General features: G+C 42.8%; 1 protein-coding gene across 4 annotated transcripts in view; it reads left to right on the forward strand.

Moving 5' to 3' along the window:
- FGD4 (FYVE, RhoGEF and PH domain containing 4) overlaps positions 1-6,589 on the forward strand; it is a 187,222-nt gene extending 180,633 nt beyond the window's left edge. For all 4 annotated transcript variants that reach the window (XM_073321777.2, XM_073321787.2, XM_073321796.2 and 1 more), the window contains one exon: positions 68-6,589. In XM_073321777.2, the coding sequence (XP_073177878.1) occupies positions 68-325 (258 nt within the window). In that variant the 3' untranslated portion in view covers positions 326-6,589. The remainder of the gene's footprint in view (positions 1-67) is intronic.
- The last annotated feature ends 10,393 nt before the right edge of the window (positions 6,590-16,982 follow it).

Here is a 16,982-nt window from a genome sequence, read left to right on the forward strand (position 1 = left end):
AGTTGTTTTCAGCCTGTGTATTGTGAACCACAGTAGGTTTTTATCAGGATTTATTTCTTTTTCCTAGGATGTTAAAGCTTTGGCTACAATTCCACTACTGGGCTATGCAGTAGATGACACTCCAAGAAGTGCTGACCTCCCGCATAGCTTTAAACTGACCCAGTCCAAATCTGTACACAGCTTTGCAGCAGACAGCGAGGAACTGAAACAAAAATGGTTGAAAGTCATCCATTTAGCTGTCAAAGGTGAGACACCGGAATGTCAAAATGAATTGCAGATGAGTTTAGAGGAGCAGCCTGAATCTTCTAAAAAATCCGAATGCTGAAGCTCAAGACCACGTTCTGTTTTAAAATAATCCAGTCAGATTCTTGGTTAATTTTTCTTTGTTCAAGCAAAAGAAGCAAATTCTCCTAATGACTACATGCATCTCTTAGCACTTTATGTTGAAAAGATACTGATCTATTTAGAGATCACTTTCTTATATTTATGTTCTGTCAATGAAGTTAATGTACAGACCCATTCCACAGAATTTTTTTTAAAAAAACATAAATGCCATTAAAAGAACAAAACCTATTAACTTTAGTGTACTTCTTGTTTGTCTCAAAGTAAATTGCATTGTATGATTCACTTGCTATTGGGTTAAAGTTTGCTACTTTAATAAAGAATGTGGATATTTGATGTATCCTTTACATGTTAGGACTTTATCAGTATAAAAGATATACCTCCACATTGCCAAAATAGATCTGTAGTGAAATATACTGGGACAGTTTGGTTTATTGTATCTAGTTTATAGAATTACTTACACAATGCTGTACATATGTTATATTCACTTTTTTAATGCAAATTGCTTTTATAATAATTGGCTTTTGTCAGTTTATCAGGAAAAGAATCTAATTGTTTCAGTTTAGAAGTTCATTGCTAAAATAAAAGTACAATATATGTACAGTGTTAGAAAAAATTGTACTTGATTTTGCTTCATGACAGTACATAGGTTCTTATTAGTCTATAATTTATTTAAAATAAAGCATGTCTTCTCTTGCAAATTAAGCAGAGGGTTCTGAATTGAAAAAAATCACTCTTTAGTGATTTAACTAATTTACACCTACTGATCTTATTTTTATACATTATGAATTTTTTAAAAATAGCAGTAATTTAAGTGGCATGTAATGGATTTGTGAATTCCAGCTGTGTTTTTAAAAAAGAGTAGTCTTCTCTCTTTTTTTTTGGTTCTGTGCCTGTTATCTTTAAGGTGCCGGTGCTACCTTTCTAAAATACAGTATGTGCTTTGGCAATTAACATCCTGATCTTAAATGATCTTCTGGGATCATATTTTTTTTTTGCCTTTATGGTCATTGGAACACTTGTACGTGTTTAAAGTGTTTTAACTTTCACAAATACACATATTGCATCAGCTAGTGATAACTAAAAACTATCTGCAAGGATTATACATCATACTGTATGTTAGAGCCTTTTTGAATGAACTCAGATATAAAGTCTGATCCTGCAATTCTTGACTTGCATGAGTAGTCCTTACTCCTATTGAGTTCACTAGGACTGCTCTTGGGAATAAAGACTTACCTGTGTGAGTCAGGCTTTGACTATTGGGCCCGTGATGAATCTTCATTTCTAATAGTCTTTTATGTAGGGACAAATGACTCTGCTATAAGAGGATTTCTCTGTAACATTTTAGATGGACTATAAGTCTTTATAGTGCATATGCAATGACTGGCTCACTAATAGAACAAGTTAATCAATTTCTGACTTAAAAAAAACCAAATGAAATCTTTTATTTTCTAAAATACAGCAATTAGTTAAGATGGTCCCAAGTCACAAAATTCAGATTTAGATAGTCTTCTCAAAAACTCTGGGGGATAGACGCAATCAAAACTCTGGATCCATCTTTACAATTAGATAAAAATCAGTAACTTGAATCAAGATTTACTTTACCCCCCAAATTTATTTTGTCACTCTGACAGATCTTACTTTTTTTTATCATTGAGGGTGAAAGATTATCTTTCAGTCAACTGTTGTACTTGTGTATAGTCATTCACTTAATGTCATTTACTTCTGTGCATCCCAAATCTGTCTGTATTGCCCAATACTTAGGGAGACCAGGGTGAGTGTAAGGCAGTCACAGCAAATTCTGTGCTAACTCTTATGCACCCTCACTGAACTCAGTGGGCCAGATTCTCATCTCAGTTGTACTAGTGTAAATCTGGTGTAACCCTCTGATTTCAGTGGAGTTAGTCCAGATTTTTACCCAAGCAAGATCAGAATCTGGCCTCGTAAAGTTGCCCAGGATGTATGTCATTGCAGTGTTTGTCCCTTGGTCTTCACTTAGTTTAGACTGCTCTGCATGTAATTCTGTTCACTACTTTATTTTAATGCAGTATATAGTGTACAACTTATTTTATTTAAAAAAAAATCCTTTGGCAGTGTAGAAAAATTCAAACCACTTCTACAGTTCATAGTATGTCCCTTAAAGTTGGGCCCTCTCATACCCTTAGATTCATGCTGGTGTACAGGGGCAAACTAACGCATGGATCTGCTCATCTCACTCAGAAAGTGCAGCGTGACTTGGCCTCCTCTGTAGTAGCATTGCCTTCTTTCCCCAAATGGTACTGTCTCCTGGGGACATCCAGGCTTAGGGCATGGAAACACATAGGCTGAGCTCTGGCCAGAAAGAAGTACCTGGGGGTCAGTATTATATCTTTCCATGACCATTCTCCTCAGTGGAGATCTGCCTTCAAAAGGAGTTCCCAAGGCAACTGCTGATTTCTGAGAGCCTTGTCAGTGCATCTTGAGTGGGAATATCATTGCCAATACCCTGGAAGTCATGGATCATGCAGAATCTACATGAGGTTTCAGGACCTGTTCCATGAATGGACAACTCCCTCACCCACCCAATAGAAAAGAATCATGTAAGGAAAACCTCAGGTTTATTCTCCTTTGTCCCCTCCCACAGGAAGGGATGATCTGGACTGGAAATAATAATATATAGCACTAATAAAGTGCTTCATATTTTCAAAGCACTTCCCAAACATTAACTCAGTCTTCCTTGTGAGGCACATAAGTAGGCAATATTTTCCCCATTTTCCTAGATAGGGAAAACTGAGAAGTAAAGAGATTAGGGTCTGACTGTTCTGAGAGAGGCTAAGTACCTGCAACCGCTTCAGTTGGAGTTGTTGGAGTCAGCACCTCTGAAAGACCAAGCCCTAAATGACTTCTTCCAAAATCAGACTCTGAATTAGGGATTAAGCCAGAATCAGAAGTCAGGTGTTCCAGTACCTGGTCCCTTTCTCATTCCTGGTCCATATTAGCTCATTTTGAGCCATTAAAGTTTGTGTAAATCTGTAATTAGGTTTTTGACCCAATAATTTATTTCATTTTATTATCATAAAACTGTCTGCTCAAAGCCTATTCCCTTCTCAGTCAGCACATAATGGGAGATTCTGAAAAGCAAGAATTATTTTATTGTTGTGTGCATTCTACAAGTATAAACACGGGCCAACCATTCTGGACAAAAAGATATAGACAGTGAAGGAGAGAGGTTGCTTTTCTGGACCCAGTGACAACTCTTCCAAGTATTTTTACCCAGTACCTCACAGGCTAATCCACGTACCCGAATGCGAAAGCTTCTGTTTAATTTTAAGGTATATGTTCTGACTGCAAAGACATAAACTGAAAGTGGTAACTGCTATGCTTTAATTCCCATGACGTTAGAACATTTGAATTATGGAGGGAAAAAATTCTTTCCAACCCAACAGTTTAGATTGTGTCCAAATTTCAGCCCTGAGTGAGTTTTTTAAACCAAGTTCCCTAAAGAAAACATTGATAAATGTTTAATTTTAGTAGCATGAAGAGATGCTACATATGTGTAAGTGACAAATGGGCATTCATTTATTATGTATTTGAATGCCTTAGCTACAGTATTTAAGCTTTGTGATCCCTATATTCGAGAAGTGCTCATTTTAAAATGTTTTAGGTGATGGAGGATATTTTTGTGCAATTTAGAGCTTATCAGATATTTGACTACTTACTGTTTTTGTCATATTTAAGGGTTTTTTTCTGTATTCCACCAGAACTATGGCTAATCAAAAAGCTTTAGTCACATTTATTTGGCAAATAATGGTAAAATTTACATTATTTTTTCAACATATTTTTCCTGATGACTGCAAGCACAGAATCTCATTTGGGTAACCCTTTGCATTATTTTTAATATGTCTTAAACATTTCTGTACTACTGTTCCTATCTATTTTATTATGGCTTCATGTAATTACACTTGAACGATTAAAGGCTGTTAAAGCCTGTAGCATCTTGCAGCTTCAACTCTATTGACTTTGACAGGAGTATTTTTTGTATTTAAATACCCCAGTTCGACAGGAAAATATTTTTTGCAAAAAGCAAGCACTGAAAAAGGAAAACATTCTCTTCCCATTGGAGTGGAATGTTGAAAATATGTAAAGTATGTGTGCACATCATATAATTGCAGCTTTTTACAAAGAGGATCTCAAAGCTCTTTACTAACCTTTAATAAGCCTCATAATACCCTTGTGGGGTTAGAGGTGTATTATTCCTTCCATTTTAATATATGGGGTAAATTGAGGCAGAGAAACTAAATACAGAACACATACCCCAAGCCTGTATAGGTTTTAGAAGAGGTTACAGACAAGGATTCAAACAGGGTCTAAGTAGAGTGGTCAAAACTTTGAAACTTGAAAAGATGGGGAAAACTTCAAAAACTTTAAATCTTTTCCCCATTTTTACTATGGCTGTAGTTGGTCAAACTTTTAATTTCAAAAGGAAAACATGGAATTCCAAAAAAAGTGGCCATTTTTTCACTTTTTTTTATGAGTTCTAGGTCTAAGAACACCTGTTTTCTTACAGGAAGTTTTAAAAATGTTAACTATGGAAATAATTCTAAATAATGAATTTGAGACCCATCCATGAAAGCATGTAGGGACAGATCCTGAGCTGATGTCAATTGGCATAGCTCCCATGGTGCCTAAACAGCTCTGATGTTTTACATTAGCTCTATGTCTGGCTTATATTCTCTGAAGGCATGCACATGACAACCGGGATCTTTAGATGTGCTGCTGCTACTGCCATTCACCTGGACTCATAGGACCAGAGCCAACTTAAAATTGATTTCAGTGGGAGCTGGATCAAGTTCATAACCCTCTATCACACTATTGCAATCTCCAAAACAACTAACAATGGCGTAGGTGAGAATAAGTAGGTGGAAGTCCTTGAGAACAAATTATTTGTTTTCAGGCAGATAATTCAAATAATAAAGAATTGGGGTGGGCAATACCAACAATTGTATGTGCAGAATCCTTTAAAAAAAAAAATTGGCAAGGTGTGTATGGGTCTAACTCTATAGTGTTTGTGATGAGCTTAAAATGAACTATAAAAAGGAGACCTTGTTTTATCCTAGCTGTTATCTACTTCATGGCCATCTTGGTAAGAGGCAGTTAACTTACCAATATGGTTCTGACCAATTGGACTGTAGCGGAATATATTCTTTGGATGGAAATTTACATATGCCAATCAGATTGCTTTTTTTAGTCCTCTCTCCTTTTTATAAAACAATAGGGAGGCTTAATTAACATATATTTTTAAGACAATTATAATAGACTGATCTGATTCAGACAGCATTTTACAATCAAAAGTACACTGTGATTTAAAAATATAAGTAGTCTTTTGACAAAATTGTATATACCTTAAGGGGATAAAAATCAATACATAAGTAGATCTACTTTAGTTGCCTGTTTACTGTTTCCAACTGATTTACAAGCTGATATTCAGTCTAAGTATTCAGCTAAATATTCAACGTGGTTTTCGTACTGCCTCTTCATTAAATTATTCTCACATTTATTCATGACATTGTCATCCCCATCCCTCCAAATAAATGTAGATTTTATTTCTCGACAAAATGGTAAAAGCAGATGATTTCCATGAATAAAACATGTTGTTTCTGTCAATGTGTGATACTAACCTACTTCAATTTATAGTTTATCCTTGTGAATTCATTAACTATTTATAGTGGCAATGTTCAAGAAAGGGTAGGGAACTGTGTCAAAGCCTCTTTTACACAGAGGTGCCATAACGTTTAGAGGAAGGAGAGAAAGTTTGTTATACATAGGGAACAATTTGCAATAGAAGGATATTTTACATACAGTAAGATATCTCCTGCTACCACTTAAGCTAATGGGAGTTAGACTGTTTGCTTCAGTGGGAGTTGGATCAGCCCTACTGTGTAATGTCCGCTATACATGCAGTGCATTAGAACCTCTCAATTATGAAAACACTGTTTTCAGTTTAATTTGGAAGAAACTGATTTTTTTAATTAAAAAAAACCCAACCCTAATGTTTCAAAGAGGTGTAAATTTTGCTCTGATTTTACACTGAATTGCAAAATTTCAAAAAAGAGGCAAAATTTAAGTTGTGCAAATATAAGTGGCAATTTTTCTGGTCAAGAAATATATGAATGTAAAATATTTGCAGATATTGTATATATTTTCTGTAACATATGTATATTTGGTCATAAAGATGGGAGCTGGTGTATTGTAAAATTAAGCACTTTAATTCCTGTTGAATACTTAGTTTGTATGCTGTAAAATAAAAGCATCATTAAGTACTGTTGACTATCTTTCCATGATTTATTGCTGTGCTGATAAATTATTTAAAGTATAATGCCTAGCATATAGATGACACTGGAGAATAAGGGTTTGTCTATATAAGAAAGTTGTCATGGCTTAACTTAATATGCGATGTTAAACCAATGCAAAACGTCATGTGGATGCTGTACAAACATAAATTCTGGTTGATGATATGCAGCTATTTTGAAGTATTACTTCAAAAGGGGTAAACAGTGAGGTGGCAAAATTTTGCAGATGATACAAATTTGCTCAAGATAGTTAAGTCGCAGGCAGGGATAGATGAGACAGAAAATTCTACATTGCCTCTATATAAATCCATGCTATGCCCACATCTTGAATACTGAGTGAAGATGTGGTCGTCCCATCTCAAAAAAAGATGTATTGGAATTGGAAAAAGTTCAGAAAAGGGCAACAAAAACGATTAGGGGTATGCAACAGCTGCCATATGAGGAGAGATTAATAAGACTGGGACTTTTCAGCTTGGAAAAGGGACAACTAAGGGGGGGGCATATGCTTGAGGTCTATAACATCATGACTAGTGTGGAGAAAGTAAACAAGGAAGTGTTATTTACTCCTCATAACACAAGAACTAGGGGTCATCAAATGAAATTAATAGGCTGCAGGTTTAAAACAAACAAAAGGAAGTTGTTGTTTTCCACACAACGCACAGTCAACCTGTGGAACTCCTTGCCATAGGACGTTGTGAAGGTCAAGACTTTTACAGGGTTCAAAAAAGAACTAGATACATTTATGGAGGATAGGTCCATCAATGTCTGTTAGCCAGGATGGGCAGGGATGGTGTCCCTAGCCTCTGTTTGACAAAAGCTGGGAATGGGCGACAGGATGGATCACTTGATGATTACCTGTTCTGTTCATTCTCTCTGGGGCACCTGACAGTGGCTAATGTCGGAAGACAGGATACTGGGCTAGAAGGACCTTCAGTCTGACCCAGTATAGCCATTCTTAAGTTATGTTGTTACTACAAAAACTGTTATATCGTGAATGCCATTCCAAAGTGTGGTGGCAAAAGAATAAAAGAGGGTCATCAACTTAATATGTTCAAGCATTGAAATGTATTTTCTCTAGACAATATCACTTACCTAAGCATGGGTATGTCAGGTCAGAGGTCACCTTGGCAATGAAGTCACCTAGCAGAAAGGTTCAGGTCCTTTAATGGAATTGGCATATTGGGTATTTTTACTGTAAAAATAAATAAATAAAACTGAATTCTGCAGAATTCCATGTGGTCCCTATAGACCTGGAGGAGGTCTCCTGCATGAGACCACTTATCTCAAGCAAAAGACACTAAAAAATTTAAATTTAAAAAAAAATTAAACATGCAAAACTCAGTTTAATACCCTGTTATCATAAAAAAATCACTTTCTCCCATTAACAAATATTTTTCTACATATTTGCATTGTGCAAACTATTAGTTAGAGTGAACATGGAGAACAATTGATCCCCATCTTCTTTATAACAACCCTTAACATATTTGAAAACTTATCAGGTAACCCCTCAGTCATCTTTCTCAGGACAAAACATGCTCAGTTTTTTAAAATACTTTTTTAACCTTTCCTCATAGGTCAGGTTTTCTAAACCTTTTATCATTTTTGTGGATCTCCTCTGCACTCTTTCCAGTTTGTCCACATCTTTCCTAAAGTGTGGTACCCAGAAGTGGACACAGTACTCTAGCTTTTGATTGTTCCCATAATTTACAACTTTGCAATAACATGGAAGAAAGTTCTTCCCAGCCCCAAGCAGTTAATGGTTGATTTACATCTAGAAGATAGAGGGTTTGATAGTGTAACTGCAGATGGTATTCTTAGTAGTCATATAAACAAGGGGGTTTTACCATTGGGGTATTCAAAGGAAGTTTGAACACCCCACTCAATCACAACTTGCCACCATGTGAGAAAAAAAACTGGCAGAAGTTAGGGTTGTCAATTTTGGTTGGACCTATTCCTGGAGGTTTCATTACACGACATAATCTTTAATTCCTAGAGACTCCAGGACAATCCTGGATGATTGGAATCCCTACCATAGTCACTAAAACTCAAGAGAGTCGGGGGACAAGAAGAGAGGAACAACTTCCTCTCTCCACATCATCAATCTGCTGTTGATCCATCTTCAAGCTGAACTACAGTGGAGGTCTCACTCTTTTCTCCCTCCACCCTCATCGTGCTCAGCTCTGGGGCAAGATAAGCAGAGCTTCTGAAGGCTGTTGGGCTAACCTAAAGGAGCTCCACCTCAGAACTGAGGGATAGGGCAAAGAGAAGCACCCCCCGCAGCGAGCAACCTCTAGCCCATTGTTTCAACCTAGCCCCTGCAACTCCCCTCAGCCCCCACTCAGCATCTCCACCAGCCCCAAACTAATTACTCAGTATTTGTTCAAACTGAATTTAATCTGCTATTGTGCTGCCCAATGACCAAGCTCTGTTAGGTCTTTCACAATTCTGTTTAAGCCCTCAGACCTCAGTTCAAGGGTTTATAGGCTCCCTCTGCTGAGCATACAGTGTACTTTTGGAACTGAGTCATGAGGATTTCCAATTGCTCTGACTCCATGTCAAATAGGGCATCTTTACAAATATGTGACCATGACTTGGAACAACAGACACTGATTGCAGTTGTCGTTATTTTTGAGATTCTCAGCAGCTTGACAATTTTCAGAATCAACATTTTAAAATGCAGTACACTCATTGCTGTGATACTGATACAAATGCAGTGATCTGAGGTTGACTAAACATAAAATTATGGTTGGCATATTACAATATTCAACAGATTCCTTCTATAAGTGGTGGCTCTCATTCAAGATCCCAGTAGAAGTTAAACGAATTGTTTGTGGTGAAGGTGGTGGAATATTTTCTGCAAAGGAAAATCACGCTTCCTTAATTTGTTGAATTCTTGGAATGTGTCAGTAAACTAGTAGGTCTTTGCCAAAGTTCCTCATAAGAGGCTACTAAAGAAGCTAAGTAGTCATGGGGTGAGGCAGAGTATTACTGCTGACCAAAAACTGCTAGGAGACCCCCCAAAAAGTAGGATTGAGCAGTCAATTTTCATCTGGGCAAGAGATTAACTGAATGGTGCCTCAAGATTCAGTACTAGAGTGTCATACTGTCAGGTATGGCTTACAGCTGAAAGTGCCAGTCTCAGGTCAGACTGTTTAAAAAAGAGGGCAGACGCCCCAAACTGATGGTGCATTCTATAATTAGATTTCACCAAGCTGGTAATGTGTGCTCCTGGATCACTATATTAGTCTTACCGTGGAGCCACAGACAGGCCCTTTAGGCTGTCCAGCGCCTCTTTACCACCTGGACAAACTGGAATTGGTGATGAAAGTTTACTAAAAGCAAAAATCACCTCACATTACGTTAGATTTCTCCCAACCCTAAAGGGTTGGTCACTTACCCCAGGTCAATGGATACTCTGGAGCTCACACCAAAAACGAAGTTGACAGCCATTTTCTCTAGTAAACTAATTAAAGGTTTCTTGGGTAAGAAAAAGAAATGAGTTATTGAGAGGTGAAAGCAGGGAAAATACATTAACGTGTGAGTCAAAGTTTGTAAGTCCAAAATGATAGCGGAGATGTAGAGTTGCCAACTTTCTAATCACACAAAATTGAACACCCTTGCTCTGCCCTGACCCTTCCCCCAGGCCCTGCCCTGCCCCTTCTCTGAGGCTCTGCCCCCTAGTTCACTCCATGCCCCCCTCTTTCCATCACTTGCTCTCTTCCACCCTCACTTTCACTGGGCTGGGACAGGGGAATGTGGTGCGGGAGAGGGTGAGAGCTTTGGCTGGGGGTGTGGGCTCTGGGGTGGGGCTGGGGTTGAGGGGTTTGGGGTGTGAGAGGGGGCTCTAGGCTGGGGCCAAGGGGGTTGGAGTGGGTGAGGGGTGTGGGCTTTGGGAGGGAGTTACGGTGTGGGAGGGGGCTCAGGGCTGGGGTTGGAGTGTGGGAGGGGGTGCAGGGTGTGGGCTCTGGCCGGGCGGTGCTTATCTCAGGCGGCTCCCAGAAGCAGCCGGCATGTCCAGCTCCTGGGCGCATAGGCCAGGGGGCTCTGTGCATTGCCCATACCTGCAGGCAACGCCAATGGGAGCTGCAGAGCAGGAGCTTGGGGTGGGGGCAAAGTGCACAGCCCCTGTGGCCATCCCTGCACCTAGGAGACGGACATGCCAGCTACTTCTGGGAGCCACGTGGAGCCAGCCGTAGCCCCACTGCGCCACCTACTGGACTTTCCGCTCATGCTCAAATAAATTGGTCAGTCTCTAAGGTGCCACAAGTACTCCTTTCCCTTTTCAACTAGGCATTCTGGTTGAAAACCAGATACCTGGCAACTCTACAAAGATGTTGTAATCTGCTAGCGTTCCAGAAGTCTCTCAGGGTTACCTAGAATAGCTCTAGGTATCTCTGTTCAATCACTCAGTATTCCACCCCGTCAGAATCCAGAGATACGGATTGCTCCCTGGATCCATTCTTATAGGTGTCTTCACTGGGAGGCAATCTGACAAGTGGCTCCAGCATGGGCTTTTCCTCTGATTAAATGCAAACTGGGTCTGTGGATTTCCCATTGTCAAACACAATGATCCATGCTTTAAAGTTAGCTCCAGTCCTGATTGATGGACAATCCAACTAGATACACAACATGTTTAGTTACAACAATCCAAACAATCCTTCCTCAGTTTTCATGAAGTTTAAACATCAAGTAAATATACCTTTGATCTAGGATTAGCTAATTACAGGGTATCATAGGCGTGCACAGCACATTTCATTAGGGTGTGCATCCAGGGAATTTTTTTTTTTAAAGGTGAACATTTTGCACGCTGTTTTCCACCCTGAAAAAAACCAGTAACCTAATTAATAATAATAATTAATAAAATCAACTCACAGAATTAATGAAAAATGTCTGTATATTATATATGAGATTATTATATGAGAAATGAAAATGAGCTTGCTTTGGGATTTTACAAGGCACTTATATCATTTAAACACATTTGGTACCCTGGGTAATGATAACACTTCTTGAAAATCACATAAATAGGGATCTCATGATCCCCTTCCTTCACCCCATTGCAAAGGCGCAGGTGTTATTGCTGGCTGCCCAAGGGCTGCAGCAAACCCTATGGGCAAAACACATGGAAAGAAGAGGATCAATTTATACAGAGGGTTGAAGGGGGACTCCCATAGTGCATTAATTAACACTTAATAAATAGAATCATAGAATCATAGAATATCAGGGTTGGAAGGGACCCCAGAAGGTCATCTAGTCCAACCCCCTGCTCGAAGCAGGACCAATTCCCAGGACCAATACATCAAAATTAAATACATTACAGAGATAAGAACCTGTAACGACACCTTTACTTCATGAGAAGCTCCAGAGAAAGAAGACCCAGAGGAAGTACTGGCAGGGGGAATCCCAGGAAGACCAAAGGGGCTGGTAGAGGGAGCAGACAGAGAACAAGGGTAGAGGCAGAGTGGCTGCAGGGTTGGCCCAGTCTTCTGCATCTCCCCTGTGGGTGGAGACACTGATCTCTATCATTGTAAGAGGGAACAATGGAATGGAATGCCCAGAAGAATGAATGACTTGAGGACAATTTCCTGAGGGACCCATACCCTTGCAGAGCTTTTCTAGCTCTGACATTTACATTTCTACATGGTTTGGCCCACAGAAATAAAAATCTGCACATCTTCCGTGTGGTTTTGGACCAATGGAAAAAAAACAGTTACAATTCAAGTGACTTTTAAAATGCCCTATGAAACTGAGTTAACAAAATAAATGAGCTTCTGAACAACCAGAAAATATACTTCTCAAGTGAAAAACTGTAACTGGACTTCTTTGCAAAGAAATTGTAAGTTTTCTTACAAGAAAAGCCACAAACTGTCTGGAAAGGAAGAGTAGATTAAATTACTTGCCTCAGTGAAGTTAAATACCCAGAGAATTGCTGGGCTTGCGATGATGATGATGACTGGGGCTTGCTCACCTGTGGCTCCCCCGCCCCATGCTGTGGGGGCACAGCCAGGCTGGTCTGCATCTGCAAACAGGCCCCCTGCCTTAGCTGCAGCTCCCATTGGCCTTGGTGGCCAACAGTCTGGGAGCCTCCTGGTCAATGAGCTGGGGAGGGGAAGGGAGGGGAGGGCAGGAGAGGGGGAAGGCAACGGGGGTGATTGTAGGGAGCTTGGAAGCAGGGGAGGCAGGGGGGAGGGGAGCGGTCTCTGGAGGCACAAAGGGGGGGCTCTCTGGAGAAGGGTGATGGGGGCATAGGGGCTGATGGGGATCTTCCAGGGGGGCAGAGGGTTGTGTGGGGGGCGGGAGGGAGTGATGGACAGAGCCAGCTGCAGCCCGGGTCTGGTCTGTGGGGGAAGGGAGTGTTGCTATACCCGACCCCAAGGAAGCCCCCTCTGTACTGTGTATTTTATGCCAGCCCCGGAGTACCAATCGCTGCTCCTTTCTCCTGCCCCCAGCTCCATCTGTTTGTCTGCCCCCATAATGCCCCCCCATCTGTGTCTGACAGTGACAGACTCCTGCTGCTCTCTCTGCCTGCAGCTCCCAACCTACACCGCCCTGCCCCCCCCCCCAGCTGGGAACTGGGTCAGCTCTGGGAGGAGGGACGGAGGTAGCGTGCGGAGCTGCCCTGCCTCTGCCGAGACTCTCCGCAGCGCACAGGGTCGCCGGGGATGGGGGAGCTGCCCCCGAGGGGAGAGTGCCCCACATTGCCGAACCGTGGAGCATGGGCACCACGGCCCATCTCACCTCCTATGTATCCAACCCACCCTGCTCCCTGTCCCCTGACTGCCCCTTCCCCTTATCCAACCCCTCCGGCCCTCCCTAACCACGAGGCTCCTAGCAGCGTTTGGCTCAGCGCGGAGCCAGACACGCAGCCCCTTCCCCCCCCCCCCCCAGCTCTGCCCTGCATTAGGCTGTGCCTGGGCACACCCCATGCGCACACCTATGCAGGGTATACACAATGGAACTACATGTAATGAGATAAAAATTAAAGGAGTAACTTGTGGCACCTTAGAGGCTAACAAATTTTTGCAGATACAGACTAACACGGCTGCTACTCTGAAACACGTAATGAGATAGCAGACAACAGAATGCAGGTAGGTGAAAACAATACAATCAACATCTCCTTTTGATCTGTTCTAACAAGTGGATTGGCTTGAACACACTCTGACTTTTTAGCATTTCTTTGATATTTGCATGCAAGTGAATTGCCCTATTGCTCTAGCCTGAGCTAGCAATCTGGGATTTATATATTTATTAAAGATCTGCAAAAACGGTGTGCAGGTGAGTAGAGAAGGTAGCAAAATTTGCAGCTGACCCAAAGTTATTAGATTAATCAGAATTTAAAGAGGACTGAGGAATTTCAGAGACCTGAACAAGCCAACTAGGAGCAACATGATGGCAAGTTAAGTTCAGTGTTGACATGCAAAGTAATGCATGCTGGAGGGAAAAATTTGAACTATTCATATACCTTGCAAGATTCTGAGGAAAGAAATTGAGTGTCTTTGTAAACAGGTCAATTCAGACTTCTGCTCAATGTGCAGCTGCAGTCAAAAACCAACAAGATGTAAGGCTGCATAAGGAATGGGATAGAGAATAATACGGAAAATATGATCATGCCATTATATAACTTAGTGATGCAGTCTCCAGAGTGCTGTGTGTGTAGTGCAGGTCACTCTGTCTCCCAAAGGGGATTGCATAACGAAAGGAATTTAAAAAAGGGGTGACAAGAATGCTCAAGGTCATGGAAAAAATCAGAGGGAAGAGAGATCGAAAATGCTGTTTTCTTTAGAAAGGAAATGAATGAGAGGGGACGTGATAGAAGTATATAAGACAATTAATGGTTTGAGAAAATAAATTGGGAATTTATGTTCTCTCTGACTCCTAACATGAGAACAAAGGAACATTTAATGAAATTAAAAGGTGGCAAAATCAAACCCGATGAAAGGAAATACTTTTTCACACAATGCGCAATTAGACACTGGAACACATTGTTACAGGAAGTCATTAAGGACCAGAACTTGGCAACATTAAAACAAAGATTGGACATTTATATGGAAAACAGGAATATCCCGTTATAATTATGATAAAATGTTGGAAGGGATGTTAAACCTCCAACTCCTGGGAGTAGCAGGGGATCCCAGACCCTCATAGGGCCATCTGTGCCCAAGTAGGCCGGCCAGCACCGCAGATGTCAAGCCAGGCAATGGACCCAGCTAAGGCCCCGACATCTAAGGTCAAGCTAGTTATGGGCCCATCCTCTAAAGCAGAGAGCATGCCCTGTCTCTGGACCGCTGACATCGATCCCCATCACCATGAACTAGGACCTCAGCACCGCAGCCTCAGTCCTTGGTTAGAAGATCCCAGTCCCTGACACCAAGGTCCCAACCTACAAGGCATGGGACACCTAAATCACAATGCCGATCCCTGTACCCACTGCACCGTCAGGTCTCCCACCGGAGATCACCACGGTGCAGATCACTATTGCTAAGCGGTCTCCCAGGAGTCGATCCCTCCTGGTGTGGGATCATTCCCGGTCGCAGCACCAGTCTCCGGTTCCCCAATACCGCTCTTTGGGCAGGCACTGATCCTCCCCCTCTCCTTACCTGTTGCCGATGAGGGTCAGTCGGCAGACTCAGGCATCTACAGCACCGCCCAAGTCACTGGAAGGGCAATGGTCTGAGTGAAAGGGGAAGTTCAGCCCCTCACCTATAAAAGGCGAATTGCCACCGGCCTGCGAAACCCATGCGGCTCTGCAGTGGCGGCATGGAGACAGGGACAGTGGCCTCCTCAGTAGCAGTTACCTGTTATGCCGGTCCCATACTTCCACTGTTCCTCCCAGGCCACATCGGACAAACTGCCCCCAGCCCAGCTGGCACCACAGTTGGAGCACAGTGCCGAATCCGACATGGTGGTGACACCAATGCCCAAGGAGCCATCCCCAGACAAGCAAGGGAAAGCCGCCCTTCCCCCTGCAGTGCAGTCATCTTCCTCATCTCCAGATGAAGCAGTGGTGGGCCCCGGCAAACGAGCAGCCCTCCCCAATGACTTCCAGGAGCACCAGGGCCTGCTTTCAATGGGGGCTGCCAAGCTGAACTTGGAGGTCAAGAAGCTAGTGGAGGAGTCCAATGACCTCTTATATCATACCCTCCTCCACCCTGGCCCAGGTCATGTTGCCCGTCCACCCAGGGGGCCAAAAAATTGCTGTGTGGCAGACCCCCCTTTTCCATTCCATCTACCTCTAAGAAGGCAGAAAAGAAGGACTATGTCCACACAAAGGGATTTGAATACCTGTATACCCATCCTCCTGCGGGGTCCCTGGTCATGTCTGTTGTTAACAAAAGGGACAGGCCAGTAGCACACCGAAAAATGAAGACACCAAGATGCTGGACTTGTTTGGCAGGAAAATTTATTTCGACAGCCAGCCTGCAATTTCAGGTGTCTAACCATCAGGCCCTGCTAGGCAAGTACAATTCAGCCTGTGGGACTCCACCAGAAAGTTCAAGGAGGGCCTTGAACAGGAGTTCGCCACCTTGGTGGACAAGGGCAAAACAGTGGCAAGAGGCACCCTCTAGATGGTCTGGGATGCTATGGACTCTGCGGTGGTCATGAGGCACAGCTCTTGGGTGCAGTCCTCCAGGCTCTCCCAGGAGATGCAGGATCTCCCATTTGAGGGACCAGGGTTCTTCTCGGAACTGACCAATGCACGGCTCCATGGACTTAAAGACTCCTGTGCCGCATTCTGTCCCGTGGCCCTACACACACCTAAGCAGGCTAGGAAGCCATTCTGTTCCCTACCTCTGTTGAGTGCCTGGGGTGTCCCCCGGTCCAGCTCCTACAGGAAGAAGGACAGAGACAATGGGTTTAAGCAGCAGCTCCTTTCATCCTCCCGTTCCTCTGCCCAGTCTGGCCAAGGCTTCCAGAGGCCAAGGAAGCCAGAAGCAGGCATTTTGAGGATGCACTCAAGGATGGTGCCCCAGTCACTTCCCAGGATCCAGCATTCACAGGGTCTGTATCTCAGTCATGGGTGGTGCATGAACCACCAGCTGGGGGCAGGGCCGGCTCTAGGCACCAGCAAAACAAGCAGGTGCTTGGGGTGGCACATTTCTAGGGGTGGCATCCCGGCGCCAGCCATGCTGCCCCGGCAATGTGCCCCCGCTCGCCTCCGCTCCGCCCGCGGCTGCTCCCTTGAGCGCACCGCTGCCTCTCCGCTTCTCCCCCGTCCCTCCCAGGCTTGCTGCGTGCCAAACAGCTGTTTTGCCAGGCAAGCCCGGGAGGGAGGGAGGAGAAGCCACGCGGCGGCGCGCTCGGGGGAGGCGGCGG

This window comes from Lepidochelys kempii, chromosome 1 (assembly GCF_965140285.1).
Source record: "Lepidochelys kempii isolate rLepKem1 chromosome 1, rLepKem1.hap1, whole genome shotgun sequence".
In the NCBI taxonomy this organism is placed as follows: Eukaryota; Metazoa; Chordata; order Testudines; family Cheloniidae; genus Lepidochelys; species Lepidochelys kempii.